Source organism: Mauremys mutica, chromosome 4 (genome assembly GCF_020497125.1).
Source record: "Mauremys mutica isolate MM-2020 ecotype Southern chromosome 4, ASM2049712v1, whole genome shotgun sequence".
Classification (NCBI taxonomy): Eukaryota; Metazoa; Chordata; order Testudines; family Geoemydidae; genus Mauremys; species Mauremys mutica.
In genome coordinates, this window is record NC_059075.1 from 19,696,977 (window position 1) to 19,720,889 (window position 23,913).

At 41.7% G+C, this 23,913-nt stretch overlaps 1 protein-coding gene across 1 annotated transcript in view; it reads right to left on the minus strand.

Annotated features, from left to right (window-relative positions):
- Positions 1–23,913, minus strand: part of KIF26A (kinesin family member 26A) — a 138,344-nt gene that overhangs the window by 24,853 nt on the left and 89,578 nt on the right. The window contains exon 5 of the mRNA XM_045017009.1: positions 11,612–11,795. Coding sequence (XP_044872944.1) covers positions 11,612–11,795 — 184 coding nt within the window. The remainder of the gene's footprint in view (positions 1–11,611; positions 11,796–23,913) is intronic.

The following is a 23,913-nucleotide window of genomic DNA, read 5'->3' on the forward strand; positions in this document are numbered from 1 at the left end:
AGCTACCAGCGCTGGTGTGTGGCCACATTTGGAGCATTTGCAGCGCTGTTGGGAGTGCTGCATTATGGGCAGCTATCCCAGCATTCAAGTGCACCAACGTGCTTTTCAAAAGAGGGGGGTGGAGGGTGGTGTACTGTGACAGGGAGCGGGGAAGATAGAGAGAGTGGATTTTTGGAGCCAACACTGAGTGTTAGCTTCCTGGATTGGAAAAATCACAAAATGTTCATGAGCCCTTAGTCTTAACTCTAATTGCAAACAGCCTGCCTGTTTGCTGTGATCAGTGTTTGTTTTTTTAGATAAGCAGTTCAACGGAGCGATCGGCTCCGTTCTGTTTCATTCACTCTTCCTGCCTGCCTCTCATTTGATCGTTCACAGCCAGGTATAGATAGCTCCTGTTTGCTGTGATCAGTGTTTGTTTTTTTAGATAAGCAGTTCAAACGGCTCCGTTCTGTTTCATTCACTCTCCCTCCCTGCCTGCCTCTCATTTGATTGTTTACAGCCAGGTACAGAACGGAGCTCCGATCGGAGCTCGTTCACAACAAAACAAAGAAAGGCTGCATAACAAAACAAAGAGAGTAATTTATAAAAGCATTCTGGGATACACCTTATTCCCTGGAGGCCAATCACAGCGCTGGTGTGTGGCCACACTTGATGACCAGCGCTGCAGCACCAGCGCTGGAATCCTTATTCCCCATGCTGAGTGAGGTGTACGGCCAGCGCTGCAGCCAGGGAGTTGCAGCGCTGGAAGTGCCCTGCAGGTGTGGCCACTTACTAATTGCAGCGCTGGTGGAGGCTTTCCAGCGCTGCAAATCGCCAGTGTAGCCATACCCAAAGGCTGACGGCGGCTCAATATTCAAGCTCCATAGAGTCAGAGAGAAACAACCCACCTGTGTAGATGACAATGCTAGCTCTCATATACCTGATATACAGCCTTTCATATGAACACATATTACAGAACATTTGAATGGCTATAGACAGAACACCCAGATGTTGTTGATGCTTTTGGGAGAGAGACGCCTGAACCAAAACTCTAGATCTGAACATTCTTGAACTTTGGGTGGATCAGAACTGGACTCATATGTTACAGTTCTGGACCAAAACTAGGAATCCAAAACATCCCTGAGTTTTGGAGTATGGGCCAATTTCTAAAGAATAGGTCATATCCACAGGTTAATCAGATCCACAGATACAGGGCCAGATAGGGCCCCATCTACTCCTCTGTTCCTGCTCTGTGCTGAGGAGTGCCTGAGGGAACTTTGTGTAGCTATGCATAGTTCTCAATGCAGGTCTGTGCCTCAATGGCATGACTGAGCCCACAGTGTGAAATAGGATACCAAGGTCACTTATGTAGAGAACAGTTACACATGGGGAATTAGGGAGGCTCTGCGAGTGTGATTTGTTTGTTTTATGGCAGGTAGGAGAGAGTTATGAGTCTTAGACCAGGGTGCAAAACTGAGTCTTGAGGCAGTTTCCAAAGAAAGTCAGGTTGGTTCTTTCAAGTGTAGAGGGAAAGGAATCTGCCACCTGCTTGAGGCGAGACAGGGAAGAGGAGCAGAAAGAAGCCCCACATTCAAGAAACCCAAAGAGTGGGCTGGAAAATAGAAGCAATGTGGTTGAACACATGCAGTGGGATAATTCAATGAAGTGTCCTGAAGCCTATCAGGGAGAGTCTGTACTTGATTCCAGAATGCACAGGGATCCAAGAAAGAACTCTAAGGCAGTGTTCTGACTTTCAGGCTTTCCTTTGTGTTTGAAACAGACTGGAGCTGGAAGTTAGGCAGGACACAAAAGAATGGTGAGTAACTGAGACAAAGGAATGGTGGGTAAGAGTGGTCAAGACGGTGTTGAACATGGGAAATATTTCTACTTGTCAGTAGCAGATTAACAGGCATAGAAGAAAGAAAAAGTCAAGTCAAAGCTCTAGGGTTTCTGAAAGTAGGAGTGAATATGAGATTGGTGCCCTGGGTCAAGATGGAGATGGAGTTTTGTCTGAGGCTGCTCATTTTAGCAATCAGTAGGGTACATATTTTGGATATTCTAAGTTGAAGGAAGATAGCTCAAAGTCATAAGCCGACGAGATATGAAGCTGGTAGAAATTGAGGATGAAGATGCATCAGTGAAGGCATTCTCATCCCAACAGAAATGATGTCCAAAGGTGAATTCAGAAAGAAAGGTGCCAACTGGGATGGAAGAGATAACAGAGCCAATAACACAATCCTAAAGAGCATTATAACAGATAGATCGAATAGAAGAGAATTATCCACTGCCAGTCATGAAAAAGGATCTATTGTACAGATAGGAAAGAGCAGAGGAGGAAGATATCCATGACCCCACTGAATTGTGCCACATGATCAAGCAAGATGGCAAGGCTGAACTGAAATCAAAGAGGGAGGAAAGATGGCCTTGTGGCTAAGACACAGAACTAGGAATGCTGGACTCCATATTTCCAGGTCTGCCACAAACTTCAAGTGTGTCCTTAGGCAATCACTACAAAATATACAAGACAGGAGAGAATGACACCATTATTTTTCCAGATGACCAGTAAGAGGTACCAAATATTTCACGTGTTTAACCTTAGGGCCATGTACAAGGAAAGACAACATTAATTCTCTGAATAACCAGTTTGCTCATTGGTAATGTGAATACAAAGGGAATTAAGACTCCGATTCAGCAAAATATTTAAGCACATTGTCATAAACAGATAGTTAAGGGTTAAAGTCTTTTTTACCTGTAAAGGGTTAACAAGCTCAGTAACCTGATGAACACCTGACCAGAGGACCAATCAAGGGACAAAATAATTTCAAATCTCTGTGGAGGGAAGCCTTTTGTCTGTGTTCTTTGTTTTGAGTTCGTTCTCTCTTGGATTTAAGGGAGGCCAGACATATTCTTGAAGTTCTCCAAAGTTTCCTGAAGTATTTTCTTCTATTCAGTATAGTGAGTATTAGAAAGGTGAATTAGTCTTATAATTTAATTTCTGCATTTGCAATTGTGTGTTTGCTGGAGAAATATCTTTATTTCTGTTGCTGTTACTTTGATTATTCTGAGGAGGAGGGAGGGGAAGTCTCTCCAGTTTTTATAAGTTAGACCCTGTAATTTTTTCCATCCTGGTATTACAGAGATAATGTACTTTCTTTCTTTCAATAAAATCTTTTCTTTTTAGAACTTGATTGATTTCTTCCCTTGTTTGGATTTTCAGGGGAAGGGGAGGGGGAAAAGTGAATCCCTCTTTGTTTGATTCAAGGAATTTGAATCCAGGTATCTCTCCCTAAGGACTTGGAGAGGAGAGGGGGAAATGGATTATTTCCCTTTGTGTTAAGATTCAAGGAGCTTGGATCTGTGTTCCCAGGGAAGGTTTGGGAGGAATGGAAAGTGTACCAAAACACTATATTTTTTGGTTGGTGGCAGCTTTACCAGATCTAAACTAGGATTTTAGTTTAGAGGAGTCCATGCAGGTCCCCATCTTGTGAACACTAAAGTTCAAAGTGGGGAATAAACCTATGACACACATGCATAACTTTAAACATGTGCATAATCCCTTTGAAGTCAACGGATCTACCATAGTCACATGTTCAAAGTTATGCATGTGCTTCTGTGCTTAGTTGGACTGGAGCCTACAGAGATGTTGAGTTTAAAATTAAACAGAACAAGAAGGAAAAACAAGGAAGCATATGCTAAAAAGAATAACATTTTGGTATATGAGTTTGCAGTTCCAGCCCTTGCTATTAAAAAGAGCTTTGAACATTTTATTAGTCTATATTTTAGAAATTATACTGGAATCTATTCTAGAAATTCTGGTGATGCGCAGCATGATCACGGTATCATAATCCTTAAAATGAACACGCAATTTGGTCTTTAGCAATAAACATCATTATACCATATCTGAACAGTCAATATATATATAACTTACATTCATAACAGGCATTGTCCAGAAAGGGAAGTTAATTTTGTTCAATGTTTTCAGAATGGTGGGTTATAGCAAATTAATAGAATGAAGTTATTTATATATACACCATTCTGAATTAAGATTTCTCACCAAGAAATTACACAGAATTCATTTTCATTACTGGCCGTTTTCCAATTAAATTGCTTATTTCTCAACTACTGTGTAAATCAAATTACAAAAGTCTTAGTTCAGAGCCAATATTTTTCATGGATTTAATTGTAACTGACAGATATACAACCCTTACAAAATTGGTTTACTGTGGGTAGTTCTTACAAGCCTTTCATATACTGCCACTACCATTATATAGCAAATTTATATGCAAAACTGCTATGCTAGCATAAACCATTGAGCTCCCTTGGGAGAACCTAAAAAAGCACTTCTATATTGTACTCTTTAGAAAATGGCCTCTATTAAGCAAGAATTGATTCTATATTCCCAGATGATACTAGACAAAACTATTCCATGTTTAAACATGGGAAAAAAGAAAGAGGTGTATTTTTATATAATTTTCTGCATTGTGTTTAATATGTTCCTTCAGCAGGGATCTGTATGTCATGGGTTCTACAAAATTGCATACGTAGATTGAAGACTTTTTAGTAAGACATATGATGTATATTGGAAATAACACTTTAGTCATTAGGAACAGGCAGCAATAAAGATGGCAAAATTAAGTACCTATTTGTTATTCATCAAACTATTGTAAGAACAAGTGAGTACTGTATACTGTACACTTAAAAAAAGTCTACATCATCTGTAAATCATGTTAGAGGTACCTTGACTATAGGTTCGGGGAGAAAAATGAAAGTAAATGTCTAAAGCAAATAAAAAATGAAGGAAAATATGAATATGCCTTTCCAAGACACCAGTTTGGGAATTCAAATTCTCCCTCTTAATGCTCCACATCAATTGTCTCATATAGAAGGATTCTGTCATTCTAACATAAAAAATTGACAAGATCTTTGGAAGAGACAAGCACTTAAAGTTGCTCTTGTAAGTGATGCAGTATTATAAAGAGTGTGTTGAACAGAACCCCGGAAAAAACATTTTGCATGAAAAAGGCTTCCTACCACACTAAAGAAAAATAACAAATTAGAATGCTATGCAGCAGCCCCTGTAAAAAGGATGTCTTTTTAATACCACAATATGATAAATTATCTTAAGTAGCACATTAATGTCAGAAATTGAGCATAATCTAACTTCTTTCCAGTGACAATATTAAATGGCTTTCAGACATCTTTCCCACTATTCTGACATTAAATTTAATAACACCCAGTGAGACCACAAAAATGATTCAGTTAAAAGACTCATACTGCATAGGATCATCGCCTTTTAAGCAGGATTCAACTAAATGATTTGGACTCTGGTGTTTTCGGCAGATTCATGGGTAAGATATATAATTTGCTACATAACATTTTTCAGTAGTGAGTGAAGTTCTGTTCAGAATACAGTATGCCATTTGCAATGGGATTTTTTATGCCTGGGAGGGGTAGATGATTGCTTATTATACTAAACATAGGTCCCAAGGAAACCCTTCCGTTATAACTTGAGAAAGTTTAAACTTTTCCTCCACTTGACATTATTGAAAATTCAAGCCACTTGTTAGCACCTACGGCAATGCGTAAATTTTACACTGTAGGTACAGAAACATATTGGGCCATCTATCACTAAACAAAAGACTTAGATGTAAAATCAGGGATTTGCATTCTGGGGCAGATTCACATGCTCCAGCTGAAAGGCTGATGAACAGGGAGAATAGATGGTTTGGGACTGGAACAAAAGATACTCCTAAGGCAATGTCTATGCTGCAGCCAGGGGCATGCCTCCCGGACTGGGCAGACAGACACGTGCTCTCTCTGCTCAACATAGCGCTTTAAAAAGAGCAGTGTGGATGTTGGGGCATGGACAGCAGCACAGGCTAGCTGCCAGTGGGTCAGGCTTGTACTTCGGCAGCTGGCCCACGTCACTGCCTGTGCCACAATGTCCACACGGCTATTAAAAGTGGGCTAGGTTGAGCAGAGCTACCACGTGTCTGTGTATCTGGGATGGTTTCCCCTTAGAGAACTCTGGAGACAATGAAGACAAAACAGAAATGAAAATGCTTTTTAAAGTATTTGAAATTTGCTTTAATAAATAATTTACAAGAAGTACTATATTCGATCCTCACAAAGCCCACATACTGCCATCAGCCCATAGCAGAACCCCCCACTCATGTGAATAGGAGCAATGCAGTTGGGTTGAAAGAAAATGTCAACCTTTAGGCCAAATTCTCAACAGCAGCCTCTCATTCTGCACCCAAACTGAGCTAACACAGCTTACTCAGCACTCTGGGCTTCTCCCCTAATTCTCCACGCACGCATGCTCACATAAGATCAGTAGTTTTGCTGAGCTCACAGGGTTTGGGGAACCTCTCCCCATCTGCAGAAACTCCATCAAGCCAACCAGCAAAAGGACCCTGCTCAGTCACAAATGATGGGCCCAAGCAGTTAGATTCTACAACATGACAGTCAGTATAGAAAAACCTAAGATAGACATTCAAGCTTTCATTAAGCAAAGCACTTAAGCATGTGCTTAATTTAAGTCATTGCTTAAGTCCCACTGACTGAAGCCCCAATTCAGGAAGCAGCCCTATTCAGGATTACACATAAACACAAGCTTAACTTTGAAGCCAATGAATGGCTTCAAAAGATAAGTACATGCTTAAGCACTTTGCTGAATTGAGGCCTCAGCCACCAGGGATTTTCCATGCTAGGCATGACATAAAATATGGGTCAGTTTTGGAAATACACAATCAAACAAGGAATTTAACGTCCAGATGTTGATATTAAATTATCTATTTTTAAAAAAATATTTAGCCATCCTGGGGTACAGTACATTTTGTGGTAATGGTGGTAAATATGCTAATGTGAACCATTACTGCCTTTCCAGGACTCCTGCAACCCCCCACAGTTTTGAAGTTTAAAAAGCTAACCTTTCTCCTAGCTCAATCACAGAGCTAAATTTCATCTGACAAGATAATTTAGAGATACATACACTTCAGGGGGCAGAAATTCTTGCAACTTGTAATATGTTTCTTTAGTTCTTTCTGTCCTTTATCAGAAGTATCTCACAAGGAAAAGAATACTAAGCAAAAAATACAATGAATGACTGTCATTTAATTATTATGTGCTTGATTCACTGAAGAACATATGTTTAGATTCCATGCTGTTCATAAGACCAAAGCAGCTGATTCTTCTGAGCGTCTGCAGCAAAGAAGCAGATATGTTCTGTAATTATTACAGTGTTTCTTTGTAAATTATAGTCAACAGCATTTCTTACACTGCAGCTCTCATGGTGACTGCTAAGACAGCATCACAGTAGCAATACCTTGAACTGTGGTCCCACCTGAACTCATTAGCTATAGCAAGGTCAGGAATGGTCCACAGTGGGATGACATGCCTACAAAGAAAAACACAGGTGCTGTGCAACTGATGTGGGAAAATCAGAATTAAAAACACTCTAGAATGGTGCTAGAGGAACCTACGTTGATGTGTTTGGGATGAAACATAAAACCAAAGCCCTGGCTACTTGAGGTCACTGAAGGGCAGGGATGGTTTGACCTGGACAAATTAGGTAATTGCAATGCGTCAAATTCATCCCTGGTTTAACCACAATGACTTCATCATGGATGAATTAAGCTAGTTGAATTAACGTTCTATATTCACAGCAACATTTGCCTCTCCCCTTTGACCCCGCATATGCAGATTCCTACTGCACATTCTGAACACAGAACTCCCACTGAGGTCAGTGCTGAATATGATCTGTCTATACTATTACATGACTTAATATCAAAGTGTTGGAAAATGTACTGTATGGCAGAATATTGCACTGGAACCTGGGGGAAGTCAGGGAACGTGGACTACAGCTCTTAGGTCTGTTTTCCATCTCTAATTTCTGTGAATCGATCTAAAATCAAAAGTTTTAGCCACACTGTTTTCATTGAATCATGTAAATAAAGGGTCCAATCTTGAAAGCCCCTTCCACACAGAACTCCTATTAGCTTTCCATCAAAGACCACAGTTTATGTTGCTAGCATTCTGATCATAGTATTACAGGGCTTCTAATAGTGGGAAACATAGGTTTTGCACATTACTTTCCTCAGTGAAAACTCACATTGGTCTGTTACATGACACTCCCCATGCGGGGAGTTGGCCTTTTCTGTACACGTCTGGCTTGTGTTTAAATTATCCAGCCTGAAATGCAAACATTTGGTTTTCAACTTACAGACGCATCTTATCCACTGTGGGTGGGATCTTGCAATGTATGGAGCACCTCCTGGAAGATACTCAGCACCCTCAACAACCACTGAACTTAAAGGAGCTAAAGGCAACTCAGGCAAGACTAACCATATGAAACAAAATAGCACTAAATTGGGGGTTGGGAAGGAAAGTGCTGCTCCAGCAGCTGCCTAACCCAAGGTAGCCACATACACAGAACCACAGCCAGCAATGAAGCCAGGCACACAGCTGACTCTGGAACCGTCAAAGAAAGTAGGGAGCCAGCCACAAACACAGATGTTGGATGTTCCAGTAAGAAAAATATATGCCAGAGTCCAGCTTCTGCAAAACATATCCCCTGTGTGAGTGAGCCATCTGGTATTATTCTCCAGACCGCAAGAAAAAGCAGAAGTCGATGAGCGGGAAGAGTATTAAGTACAATGATGGCAAGAGGAGACAGGATTCTTCAGTTAACAGAGAAGTTAGAGGCATCTGCCAACTTTTGTTGTTTGTTAACTGCATTGATATTTAAAGTAATGAGGGAGAAACAAATGGTTATTCATTCCCATCGCTGTCACCATCACCAGAAAACTATCAGCCTGAGGCTGTATCTGCCACCCACAAAGAACAAGCAGGTGAAAGGGAAAAATATAAAGGAAGAGTATTACAGCGCAGTGGGATAAATGCCACCAAAGACTCCTCGCTCATTATCATTTTGTTATGGAAGGGTGGAGATATAAACGTCAAGTGTTATAGCACATACATGTGCTGATTCTTTTCCTCTGCCCAATGACTATTATCATTAAGTTAAATGAGGCATCCTTTATGCAGAATCATGATTTTTACAAGCAGCTAAGGTATTTTTGTTTTAAAGATTTTTTTTAAAAAGTAGTTTTCACAGTGAAGGACTGCTTTACAGCAATGCTTAAAGCAGTGGTCACCAACTCGTCGATCGCAATCGACTAGTCGATCCTTGAGCCTCTGACAGTCAATCGCGATCTCCGGCTGCTAGAAGTTCAGTGGTGCAGCAGGTCTAAGGCAGGCTTCCTGCCTGCCTCGGCCCCACGCCACTCCCAGAAGCAGCCAGCATGCCCCTAAGGCCCCTGAGAGGGAGAGGAGGCAAGGGTCTTCATGTGCAGCTCCTGCCTGCAGGCACCGCCCCCGCAGCTCCCATTGGCCAGGAACAGGAAACTGCGGCCAATGGGAGCTGCGGGGGCGATGCCTGCAGAGATGCAGCATGCAGAGACACATCCCCTCCCCCACCCTGGGACCGCAGGTGTGTGCTGGCCGCTTCTGGGAACAGCATGGGGCTGGAGTGGCAAGGAGCCTCCAAGAGTTTGCACCCCTCATCCCCTGCTGCACCCCAACCCTCTGCCCCAGGCTCAGCCCGGAGCCCCCTCCCACACTCCGAACCCCTTGGCCTGACCCCCTGCCCCAGCCCAGTGAAAGTGAGTGAGGGTGGGGGAGAGCGAGTGATGAAGGGGGGGAAATGGTGTGAGTGGGGCAGGGTAGCTCCTGGGTTGCACTTAAATTCAAAAAGTGATCTTGTGCCTAAAAAGGTTGGAGACCACTGGCTTAAAGGGATACTGCCAGAGTAAAAATCAAGGGCCAGAGAGACTGGTATAATTGCCTTCTGCACAACCAAGGTTTCTAAACCCAGGCCTTCAACGCCGCACCACAGGACCCTACCATTCAGCTAAAGGTGTAACTCCATGACTAGGTGGCTGTAGCAGAATGTTATCTTTTAGAGTCTACAGTACCAGTTACTACAGGGGAATATGACACACTTTGCCAGTGTGTTACATACTTCCCTTGTTAGAAGAAACCCAAGATCCTAAATATTAGAGCTCAGTCTAGTTCTATGCAGAATGGACCAGCTTTCTAGCAGAGTCTGCTGTTTTCTATCAGGGTTTTGCTCTTTGATTAGCTGCCCCCTTGGGTGACCAGATGTCCTGATTTTATAGGGACCGTCCCGATTTTGGGGGCTTTTTCTTATATAGCCATCTATTACCTTCCACCCCCTGTCCCGACTTTTTACACTTGCTCTCTGGTCACCCTACTGCCCCCCGCTCTGCTCCATTCTGCTTACGGACAGAAGAGTGATCTGCACAAGATTATCTTAAATGCAGGATTCCCCTGACATTTTACTGATCTGGAATCCTGTAAGTGATCATGAGTTATATTTGGATTATCTATTTGAGGATACTGGACAAAACAGAACTCCGCTCAGCAAAATGAGTGGTCGTAGTTAATACTACCAGCTCCACCAAAAGGGACGGGAGGAAGGCAGGGCCATTGTCAGACTTGGCTGGCTATGGAAGGATGCACAGTCTGAAGCCCTTTAAGGTGCACAGAAACAGCCCCCGCGAACATTTGCGAGCTCTAGGGACACTGTATTTTATAAAACACAATATCTTGCTGAGCTCCCCCAAAGGCAACATAACTCTGCGCTATCCCTAACACAAGGATGTGACTTAATGCCACAACTTAGCCCTAAGTCTGCAGGAGAAGAGGCAGACAGGGTAAATGGCATATGTTGCAAATGTTGCATGTAGAAACAGTCTCTTAAATTTTCCCTTCCCTCGGCACTGACTCCTAGCTAAGAGGTACTAAACTACTTGCTAATTTATTGCATTGAAAAATTCATCTGCCAGCTTCTTATCAAATATATGAAAAAAAAATCAGAGGCAGAAATCATTCACGTTTGTAAAATTTCCAGCCTCTTAAAAAACCTGTCTCATAGAAGGGTAACGCTGCAGTCATTTCCCTTCCATTTAGCAAAAATACAAGGGCAAGAACCTTTATCTCCTTCAACTCACTGATTTAACAGAATACAATACAACTGAGTATCATTTAAAAGTACTTAGGCAGACAATTTATTTATGTTAATGTTGATTTGTATGGTTACTTGAGGTGCATTTTTAACTCTCCTCTGCACGTTAGGTACTCTAGGTCCATCTTGAAATATTAATCTCTTGTAACCTATGTAAATAAGTATTCAGACACTGTAGCTTGTGCTTTTAACATGTCAGAAATATATATAAAACTAAATAATGGTCTTACATTTTAATTGATTTTGTTTAAGTAAAATTAGTGCAAAATTTACAATTTAGCACTTGTAAAAGATGCCAGATGTCCAGAGCTGGAGGCAGAAGGCCTGTTTCTCCTCTCACTTATTCCTCTCCTTTCACTTTTATGAAGTTGACACTTGTCCACTGGAATCTGGACAGAGACCACTGACTCATTTTTATAGGCCACCCAAGAGTCAACTCGCAGTCATATCTAAACAGATGTGCAATTCTCTGTATCCCAGCACCACTCCCCTGAGTCACGCAATCCCTGCCTCTATGCTTTAAAATGTATGGCTCTTTAAAGTAAGCTAAGAAATTGTAAAGAGACTGAGCTCTCGAATTACCTTTCCAATGCCAGGGTTGTCCTTGATTTTTGACACCGCTCTCAAAAGGCATGGTGGTGCTGGGGGAGAGCATAACTGCAGTATGCCACTAAAGTTGGTGGCATAGACAGAGAAGTCATGAGAGCGTGGCAGGGGCGGATGGTACTTCTTTCTCTTCGAGGACAGGTTAAGCTTCTGTGCTGCTCTGTATAAAGTAATATCAAGAAAGGACAGTGTTACTATGAGCTCAATGCAATTTAGAGCAGTAAAACAGATGTTCATTGTCATCACTGCCTGTTTAACAAATCAAGTCATTTCATTCTAATCAGATTTCATAAGGACACACCATCAGGAGACTAATCGAAGGAAATATGGGCAGAAATATGGTTGGCAAGATATTCATTTAATTTCTCCCCCAACAGAGTTCCAATTATAGTTTTAACTTTTTTTCCAACAGCTTGGCAGATGAGTCCAAGACTGCTGAAATCTCACTGACATCATAAAAACCTAAAATCATCCCCTTGTCACTAGCAGGACCAGATGGGCTTTGCTGGTGATAACATTTATGAAAGTGATGTTTTGTACGCTAACAAGTTACCCAATACAGAAAAATGACAGTCCAATAGACTGCAAATCAGATGAGTGCAAGACTCTCTACCATTGGCTGCACTGAAAACTGTTAGATAAAAGAGAATCCCTTCAAGACAGATTTGTTTTTCCTCCTTAATTCCATTCTTCCTCATTAAAAGGAAAATCCGTTAAAGAGACATGCTTTAATGTGCCAAACAACAATGATCCTGCTTTTGAAATGCAGAATTTCAAAACACAAAAGATGAAGAAGGAAAACATTTTAAAACGTACAATTAAAATTGTAACTCTGTTCTTTGTGAATAAGAGCGGGATTAGAATCAAGGTTTCTGCTAATCCTTAATGATGGCACCAAGCAGGATATCAATGAACCAAAATAAAACTTAGGCTCTAGAGCAAAACCCATATGTTCTAAAAATCAACCTGTGAACTTAAAACAAGAGATACATTCATGAGCATGTTCCACATGCCTAGGGAGTGAAATCCTGGTTCCACTGAAGTCACTGGGAGTTTTGCCACTGACTTCAGTGGCACTAGGATTTTACCCATTCTGCTCACCAGTTTTCCAGTGTATCCACGGGCTGCAGATCTGAACACTTTTATACGAGTAAATCTCCCAACTTCACTGGCCAGATTTCCTGAATAAGGAGTGTGGGATCTGACCCAGAGACCATCAGTGGAGAGCACACAGAGACACATTCTGCAACAGTGCCAAGAGATGCTCAATTTAATGTTTGCACCACTATTAAGATTAAAATAAGTAAAGATGCAATAATTTACCGTGCTGACACCTTTGGGCCCAACTTTACAAGCATTCCACCGAAGTCAAAGGGAGTTCTGAAGATGGATCAGTCACTGGATTGGGCCCATTATACAAAAGCCTGTCACTCTAAAGTCGTTATTTTATGAGCATGAGCCTAGTAGTAAACATTTTATTGTTAATAATTTACACTTGTATCACACCTTTCATCCAAGGATCTCAAAGTACTTTACAAACATTAGGTCTGCAACACACTCCTTAAGCAATAATTATTATTCTCGTACAAATGGAGAAACTGAAGCAGAGAGCGGTTACAAGACAGGTTGTGTCATAAGGGGTGGCACATAATGCCCTGTCCCAGGATTATCTCTAGAATATGGCACAAACTTGCACAAAGTTATACAGATAGTCAGTAGCAAAGCCGGGAATTAGAATGCAGATCTCTTAGCTCTAAACAATAGACTGTGTTCTCTGTACAGAGATCAGCACAATGACCGGTTGCATTTCTTCATATTTACAGTGGTCCCCAACGCGGTGACCGCAGGTGCCATGGCGCCCGCTGGGGCATCTACATGCACCCGCGTACTGGCCGGCGGACAAGCATCTGCCGAAATGCCGCCAAAATGTGGCGTCATTGCCGCCGAAATGCCGCTGATTTTCGGCAGCATTTCGACGGCCACGCCTTTTGACATTGCCGCTTCTCAGCAGCGTTTCGGCGGATGCTTGTCCGCCGGCCACGATCCTCAGTGGCTCGTCGTCCAGTGCCTGCTACCCAGAAAAGGTTGGGGACCACTGCTTAATAACATAAAAGCAGCAAACTCCAGGCAATCATAAATGCCAATGAACGATCTATATTCCCACTGGACTTTCTAAGCAGTGATAATGAACCTTTAAGTTTTCAGTAGCAGTGCAGCCTGAGTTACCTGCACAAATCCCATCATGGGAGTTATGCCACTAAAATCCCATTCATTTATGAAAATGTATCTCTAAATTCTGAAGCAGGATATGAGACAAACCAATTGCTCAGGAGCACAATAGTTGCAACTGTAAATTTAAAACTTAAATGTGTCCTAAATATATGGTTTTACTGTATAGCAAAGAGACTCAATCTGTTGGGTATGTCCATTGTGGCACCACACTTGGCATTACTTTCTGTAGCCAAGCAGCAAGCAGCTCTTGTAGTTATTTAATCATATTGCTGATTAATATGAAAGATAATGTTTATTTCTTTGTTTTCACACTATGATCCACTGCAGAAATTATAAAAACAGCTCTAGAGAATGTCTTCAAAGTACAATCAAGATATACATGAAGTCCTGATGAAATACTTATTGTTTCCATAAAGTCTGCTGCAGGAATCCCCTTGGGAACCATATGTGCAAGAGAACGGGATATAAAGAATGGCCTTACACATCCCATGTTTATTCAGGCACCCAGCTCAAGTGCTAATAGATAAGTTAAGATGCACAAAAAAGGCCAAGTTAGAAACAAACAGGTCAGCCATACTGAGGTGTGATATCTCCCAAAAGAGCCAGCTTACAGAAGGCTGTCCATTTAAAAAGGCAAGTGAAAGACAACACAACTGGGCCTAACCTTTTAAGTTATCATATGGAGAAAGAACAAATTTCAGACCGTTCCCTTGTATAGTACACACACTGTGCATCTCCACCATTCGTGTAATTTAAACAGGCACAGTGCCATACGTTAGATCAAGCAATTAAGTGTTTTAGTACTGATATATTCTCTTCCTAAGAATTTGGAATAGACTATTTATTGGAAATTTGGCACAGGGACTGCATGTCCACACAGGGAGTCAGAAAACAAGAAAAGGAGAGGAAGTGGAATAGCTGTCCTAGAGAATAATCAGCATTATAACAAGGACTTTCAGTACTACATATTTTTATGAGGCCTATGTTTATAGAGCATCTTTTCTACCCAACAAGCACCCCAAAGCGCTTGCATACTGTAATCAAAGTTTAGTAAGTTACACCTGCACACACATTCATGCCCAAATGCTGAAATGCAACCACTTATGGGATGGAACCACCACAGACATTCTGCAGCAGCCACATCAGTGTTTTCAGAAGATGAAAGTGATGAATCCAGCTGAAAAGGCATGAGGGATTTAGATAAGTGAAATGTAATGATCAGCGTTTGGAATTTGGATAAAAAAGAGTGAGCTTTTCCTGATCCTCAGCTCTTGCAATGATTGCCATCAGTCCATTAAAGATCATAATTGGTCAGAATCTTAGTAATTTATATCGCAGTCCAAAGCCAGCAGTTCAGTACACTTAATACCAGACTTGGACTTCAACACCAAGCCTGAGGGAGCAGTGCCACGTACTGAGTCCCCAGCATCACTTCTTGCAGCACCAGCATTCTGCTTGGTGGTCTCCCATCCAAATCCTAACTAGGCCAAAACACAGCCCAGTCTGGTATGGCTGTAGGCCTGGATAAATAGCACAACCCCATCAGACTTCACCAACACTTTTTATTCAGGAAAATTCATAACAGCGTATATATTCGTAAGCAACTACTTTCGAAATGCTTAAGAATGCCGGATTTTCCATAACTTGTACCCAACAGACTAGTACTGAACAGCCAAACCCTAGCCCAGCATTCCTTTTTGCAGATCTAATTTGGGCCCACAAAATTGCTCCTGCAAAAGGGAAAATTTAGCTTTTGAAAATTCTGCCCTTTTGTATCTTGGGAGGCAGCACAGGCTACTGGTTAAAGTACAGGGACGGGCATCAGGAGAGCTGAATTCTGTTCTCAATTCTACCATCACATTGTTGGGTGACCTTTGGTGACTCACTGAGCCTCTCTGAACCTCAATTTACCAACCCAGAGAATGGGGCTAACAATACTTACCCTTCTTTATAAAGCGTTTGAGATCTATGGAGAAAATCATTATGTAAAAGCTAAGTATTATTATCATCTATCTATGATGGTTTTCCAGGCATTGAGGAGCTTTACTACAGACACATACTCTCACTCTCCCCTCCCCGACCCCAGCCCCTTTTCCTTTTCCCCACCTAACTTACGTTGTTTATCTAATCCTCTATCAAAAATCCTTGCAATGGAACTAAGCCTTGGACTCCGCACTCTCATGCCTCTCTCCCTTTCCAATTAAAGCTACTGAGACACTGGTGTATATTATTTTTCCTTCTAGCTGTGAGATCTACTGGCTGCATTTTGCTTAACTCTTTTCATCTTTAATAGAAGTTGTCTTTTAAGACACTCTGGAGAGTTCTTTCCTCATAGCTACGTGTCACGGCAGAAAATAAAACTAATATATGGCACATGAAGGAGCACTCAAATATCAAGTGACAAGGGACAGTCTCTAACCTACTCTTTCCTCCACACAATTTACAGAATATTAGGTTTTCCGCTGTGCATGGATGAGGCAACAAGGCAAAGGATAAGAAGATCAATTAGTTAATGTTTAGCACCTGGGGAGCAAGGCTGTACAATAAACAGAGCTACAAACCCTACCCACTAAAAGAAATACACATTTTTAAGAGTTAATGTGGCATTTCAGACATTTAATTGTACAGTAAAGACTCTATACCAGGGATCGGCAACCTTTGGTATGCGGCCTGTCAGGGAAATCCGCTGGCAGGCCGGGACAGTTTGTTTACCTGCAGCGTCCGTAGGTTCGGCCAATCGCAGTTCCTACTGGCCGCGGTTCGCCATTCCAGGCCAATGGGGGCTGTGGGAAGCGGCGTGGGCCGAGGAAATGTGCTTTAAGAATACTGATTCGTGTGTTCTCCACTCTCTGCTGCTTTTACAGATCCAGACTAACACGGCTACCCCTCTGATACTTATATTTTTAACAGAGCTTTAGCACTCTGTTTTCAAATCTATATTATTTATCCATATCTCTCAGAAATCATTTTTGTTTATTATTTGCATAGCAGTGGTTCCTGGAGACTTCAATGGGGGATCAAGGCTAGGGATGAGCTAGAGCTGTAAAATTTCGGTCCATATACTAAACATCCTTCATTTTGAAGTGTTCACATGCAGTGTTTCCGTTTGGCCCATTACAAATATTTACAGATACATTTTTAATCTGGATTCCAAACCTCCTCCCACACCAAAAAAAAGTTTTTGGAATTTTGGATCTGGGTAACTTTTTACTATTTCTACTCTCTATTCAAAAACCACACTCATTTGTTCTTCCCCAAGCCCCATCTAACAATGCCAGAACAAATTTAGCAATTACTACTGTGTTGTTTAACAACTATTCTTTTACCTGCTTCCCACTGCAAAGCAACTTGAAAGGAAGCACCAGGAAAAGTCACAGAGCCCGTCTTTGTATCTGCAGTTCCAGTTATTGTTTCCTTAATTACTCGTCAATACTAACAATAAATAGACGGATGTCCTTACAATACACCCTCTAGCAGTCTACCTTGAGCCTTCCGCAGCACACAGATAAAGTTTGTTGGCATTATTACTAATATTATTGCTATTTGTATTTGATTTGTGTTTCTAAAATTGGAACTGTAGCAGAGTACACTTGCTGAAAAAAAATCCACATAACATTGCCCCTGGTCTTCCTATAATAATTTTTAACAAAACTCTGAGAAAGTTAAATGAAAGATTTGCAATCCCAGACATCCATAAGAACATAAAAGTGGCCATACTGGGTCAGACCAATGGTCCATCTAGCCCAGTATCCTGTCTTCTGACAGTGGCCAATGCCAGACGCTTCTGAGGAAATTAACAGAACAAGGCAATCATCAAGTGATCCATCCCCTGTCATCCAGTCCCAGCATCTGGTAATCAGAGGCTTAGGGACACTCACAGTATGGGGTTGAAGCCCTGGCCATTTTGGCCAATAGCCATTGATGGATTTATCAAATTCCATGAATTTATCTAAATTCTTTTTTTGAACCCAGTTATACTTTTGGCCTTCACAACATCCCCTGGCAACTAGTTCCAAAGATTGACTGTGAGTTAAGTGAAGAAGTACTTCCTTTTGTTTGTTTTAAACCCACCGCCTATCAATTTTATTGGGTTACCCCTGGTTCTTGTAAGAACATAAGAATGGCCGTACTGGGTCAGACAAAAGGTCCATCTAGCCCAGTATCCTGTCTACCGACAGTGGCCAATGCCAGGTGCCCCAGAGGGAGTGAACCTAACAGGTAATGATCAAGTGATCTCTCTCCTGCCATCCATCTCCACCCTCTGACAAACAGAGGCTAGGGACACCATTCCTTACCCCATTCTGGCTAATAGCCATTAATGGACTTAACCTCCATGAATTTATCCAGTTCTCTTTTAAACGCTGTTATAGTCCTAACCTTCACAACCTCCTCAGGTAAGGAGTTCCACAAGTTGACTGTGCACTGTGTGAAGAGGAACTTCCTTTTATTTGTTTTAAACCTGCTGCCTATTAATTTCATTTGGTGGCCCCTAGTTCTTGTATCATGGGGATAAGTAAATAACTTTTCCTTATCTACTTTCTCCACATCACTCATGATTTTATATACCGCTATCATATCCCCCCTTAGTCTCCTCTTTTCCAAGCTGAGTCTTCTCTTTTCCAAACTGTTACATGAAGGGGTAAAAAACACTTCCTTATTCACTTTCTCCTCACCATTTATGATGGTATAGACCTCTATCATATCCCCCTTTATTGTCTCTTTTCTAAGATGAACTGTCTCAGTCTTTTTTAATCTCTCCTCATATAGAAGCCGTTCCATACTCTAATAATTTTTGTTGCCCTTCTATGTACTTCTTCCAGTTTTATTATATATCTTTTTTGAGAAGGGGTGACTAGAATTGCATGCAGTATTTAAGGTGTGATCATAGCATGTGTAGAGATTGTTTATGAAAGACAGATTTGGAGATGCTTCCTCATAAGGCACTGTGTTCTGAATTTGGGAATTTGGAGATGTGCCCTGGAGGCAAGGGTTGGGAACACCATATGGCTGGGTGCAGCAGTTCACCAGCGATGCTCTCCAGTTTGTTTTATTAACATTTTATTCCTTTCTCGTTCACTGGTTTGTTATTTAATGAACCCCAAGATCGTTATATGGCATCAGAAGTGCTGAATGAGAAGGAAACTGCAATCATTTTGAAGTTAACTCCTGTGTTTGCAACTGAAAGCAGAGACAAAGGGAGGTACCAGAAAAGCACATGGAGCACCAGGCACAGAAGTTTTTGTGTGTACTTTGAGTGCCAAAGGAGGTGACACCAATTTTAGGCCTGGCCGCATGTGAGAAATTCAATCTGGTAAAATGTGTGCTCTCACTACAAGAGCATACTGAACTTTGCTATGAGGCACTCTTTTCAGGAATATCGTTATCTGTTTCAAGGTTTGGGCTGCTTGCAAGGTGAACATACAATCCGCCAGGTCCCTCCAGTTATCCACCCATATAGAAAGGTGCCATTTGCACTCCATGATAAACTCAGGGCTGAGCTTGCAAGCAGGGAAGCAATGCAAGTAATACAAAAATTTGAGGAGCCAACAGAATGGGTGAACTCCCTCATCATTGTGGAGAAAAGTAATGGCCAGCTATGTATATGCTTAGATCCCCGAGACTTCAACAAGGCTATAAAAAGAGAACATTTCAAACTACCAAGCAGAGAAGAGATTATGGCTCAATTTGCAAATGCTCAATATTTCAATAAATTGGATGCATCCCCACATTTTTGGCAGCTACAATTAACTGAAGGAAGTTCAAAACTATGCACATTTGTAAGATACAGATTCCCACGCTTACCCTTTGGCATAGCTTCAGCACCAGAAGTGTACCACAAAACCATACATATGATCTATGGACATATTAATGACATAATTGTCTGGGGCTCAACGAAAGAGGAGCATGATCGTAGACTTTGAGAAGTACTGGATGCAACGAGAGCTGCAAACCTCAATCTAAATAGGGAGAAGTGTTTTAGGGGTTACAGAACTGACTTTTGCTGTGGATATTATTTCCAACGAAGATGTAAAACTTGAGAAGATGAAGATTTCAGCCATTGAAATGATGCCACATCCCCAGTCAGAGAAAGTTGTCCAAGGGTTCCTGGGAATGGTTAATTATCTCAGTAAATTCATACCTAATCTATCTACAAAGCAGCAGCTTTGAGAAAACTCCTAGGGAATAAAAATGAATGGTATTGGGGTGCAGAAGAGGAAGAATCATGGGAAGGTTTAAAACAACAACTGATATAAGAAGCTGTGTTGAAGTTCTATGCACCTGGAAGGTCTATTAAAATTTCAGCAGATGCTTCACAGTCTGGGTTAGGTGCAGTGATTTTACAGAAGCATGAGGATTGCTGGCAACAAGTAGAATATGCATCCAAATGACTGACTGACAGGCAGAAACCAGATACGAACATATCAAGGAGAAGCTTTTAGGAATATTGTTGCCCTGTGAGAGATTCAATCAGTATATTTATGGACAGACAGTGGAAGTTGAAACAGACCACAAGACACTAATACTGTTGTTTAGCAAACCACTAAATGACTGTACCTTATGGATTCAAAGAATGATGACAAAGCTGCAAAAGTATGAGTTGGTTGTGATCTACATGCCCGGTAAATTCATGTTCACTGCAGATGCACTTTCCAGAGCAGTGGGTTCCACAAAACCTGAGAAGACTAGAGACAGAGATGCAAGCCTATGTAGATCTGATTATAAAATCAATTCCCATAGCTAACAGGAAACTACAACAAATAAGAGGAAATGGAGAAAGATGAATCATTGGGGATCCTTAAAGAAGTGATAATTAAAGGGTAGGTTGAAGAAATAAGCAGTTACTGTCCATGTATAAGAAACTATTGGAATTGCTGACATGAACTTACTGTGATAGATGGGGTGATTTTCAAGGGAAGTAAGGTTGTATTCCCAATGAGTCTCCAAAAAGAAATGCTACGGAAGATCCACGAGGGTCATTTAGGAATTGAGAAGTGCAAACAATGAGCAAGAGGTGCACTGTATTGGCCGCGGATCAATCATGACATCACTAATCGGGTAGGAAACTCCTTTTCCTGCTTGAAATACAAGGCATGCCAACAAGCAGAGTCACTGAGACCTCATGTAGTTCCACAAAGGCCTTATGAGAAAGGTCATCACTGACTTATTTACCTGGTGATCAAAGAATTATTTAACAGTCACAGATTATTATTCTCTGTGTCCAGAAATTTGCACACTGCACAGTGCTAACAGTAAGTCAGTGATAGCCGGCATGAAGGGAATCTTCTCCAGATGGCGAATTCCAGATAAAGTCTTTAGCGATAATGGGCCGCAATTTTCCAGTGCAGATTTTAGGCAATTTGCCATAGATTGGGATTTTCATCACAAAACATCAAGTCCAAATTACCCCCCCATCAAATGGACTTGTGGAAAGGTCTAAAGAACCTTATGCAGAAGGCTTTTGGCAGTGGGGATGATTGGTACAAAGCTGTATTATTTTACCAAAGTACACCTCTGGAGAATGGCTTTTCTCCACCTCAGCTGTTAATGGGAAGAAGGATCAGATCTAATACTGGAACAGCCTACCGAGGGAAACAGTGGGGGCGAAGGACCTCCATGACTTTAAGATTAAGCTAGATAAGTTTATGGAGGAGATGGTATGATAGGATAACGGGCTTAGTCAATAGGTCAATTAAGTGCCACACTGGTAAATAGTACAATGGGTCAATGATATGATATTCTTAACCTTTTTCCAGAGGGTATGGCTGGAGAGTCTTGCCCGCATGCTCGGGGTTCAGCTGACCGCCATATTTGGGGTCGGGAAGGAATTTTCCTCCAGGGTAGATTGGCAGTGGCCCTGGAGGTTTTTCGCCTTCCTCCGAAGCATGGGGCAGGGGTCGCTTGCTAAAGGAGTGGGTGGATCGGCTTATGTGGCCTGCATCTTGCAGGAGGTCAGACTAGATGATCATAATGGTCCCTTCTGATCTTGTATTCTATGATTCTAATTTACCAATTACTGAGAACTTGCTGAAATCTCATAACAATGAAACCACACAGAAGATGAAAGAAAATCAGAAGTGGAAACAGAAACATTATTTTGACAAACAGGCCCGTGATAGCCCGTCTCTTAACTCAGGTGATAGAGGTGTGATTCCTCAGGCACACTCTAATACTTGGGGCCAAAGAGGTACCATTAAAGAACAGCTGCATCCAAGGTTTATGTAGTCCAGATAGACCAGGGGGCACATTTCAACGTAATCAAAGGGATCTACGAGTAATCCCAGAAAGATCCAACAGATTGACAGCTGATGTGGATTCTGGCATTTCCCATCTGACTGATCCTTTATCATCAACGCACAAAGGAGAAACTGTCAAGGAACAAGAGAACAACTCAGACTCTACCGAAAGGCTGATACTGAGAGGATCAGAGCAGGAAATTAAACATCCTGAAAGACTCAGAGAGATTTGCTAACCTGCCTGGAGAAGGGGTATTTGAGGAAAGTGAGTGGTAAATACTCACTCCAGAAAGATATGCTGGTAACCTCTCCTCTCTAGGTTGTTAACACATTGGGTTTATAGAAACGTTCTAGATGGGTTGAGAATTTAATGTATGTCTTATTAGATAGTTAACTGCTTTTATATATGGATATAAGAGTTAATTATTTTTTCTTTAAGATGTAGAGATATGTTTATGAAAGATTGTGATATGGAGACATTCCCTCATAAGGGACTGTGTTGTGAGTGTGGGAATTTGGAGATGTGCCCCGGATGCAGGGGTTGGAAACGCCACATGGTTTGTGCAGCAGTTCACCAGAGACACTCTCCAATTTGTTTTATTAAAGTTTTATTCCTTTCTCATTCACTGGTTTGTTATTTAATGAACCCCAAGATCATTACACCATGGATTTATATAGTGGCCTTATGATATTTATTGTCATATTATCTATCCCTTTCCTAATGGTTCCTAACATTCTGGCACTGCACACTGAGTGGATGTTTTCAGAGAACTGTCCACAGTGACCCCTTGAGTGGCATAGATTTCTCTATTCAGTTCATTTCTTGGCTGACAGTAGGCTGTGTCTACACAAGACTAGATTAAGGATAAATGAGATATATTAAGATTAAGGGATACTGCATGTTAGAGCTCAATAGGACTTGTATCCTCCAAAAAAAAACAAAAAAACACAACTTCAGGATTTTGCTCTTCCTGTTCTCCCAACCCCTTTTCTCATCCTTTCCGTGAACAACTGATTTCTTCCACGATCTCTGGGCCAAATTCTTAGATGGAGAAAAAAAAATCAGCAGAGCTGTATTTATTTCAATGGACCTCTGCCAGTTTTACCCCTAGGATATTGCTCCCTAATGAGATGGTGCATTCCAGCCAGCTGGCCATTAGCAATCATACAGACATTAGGGCTTGTACTCGCTGCTCCATCCCAATTCTCTCTGGCTGGGGGGTCTGAATCCAAATGATCCTTGCTTAATAACAATGATAACGCTCACTACTTAGCACTTAGATAGCATTTTACATATTCAAAGTACTGTATGAACATTCATGAGTTAATCCTGACAAGTATTCAGTGGGTTTATCTCTAGGAACACTTAGTTCGCAGCAAGCTGGGATGTAATTCTACTGCACTAGGCTGCCGTGCACAAAGTGAATCCTGTTGCCATGTACTAAGAGTTCCTTAGTGCACTTCAGTCTACTCCGAGCTCAAAGCAAGGCAGATCAAAGCACACTATGGAACTTTTAGTGTATGTCAGCAGGGTCACCTGGACACTTACTCTTAGGGTTGCTGACTTTCTATCTGCAGAAAACCAAACACCCTTGCACTGCCCCACCCCTTCTCCAAGGCCCTGTCCCCACTCAGTCCATCTCCTCTCCCTCCGTCACTAGCTCTCCCCCACCTCGATCACTTTCACCGGGCTGGAGGGGCAGGCTCGGGGGCGGGGCGGAGATGAGGGGTTTGGGGTGCAGGAAGAGGTTCCGGGCTGGGGGTTGGGGGTCAAGAGGTTCAGAGTGCTGGGATAGGAGGCTGGGATGTGGG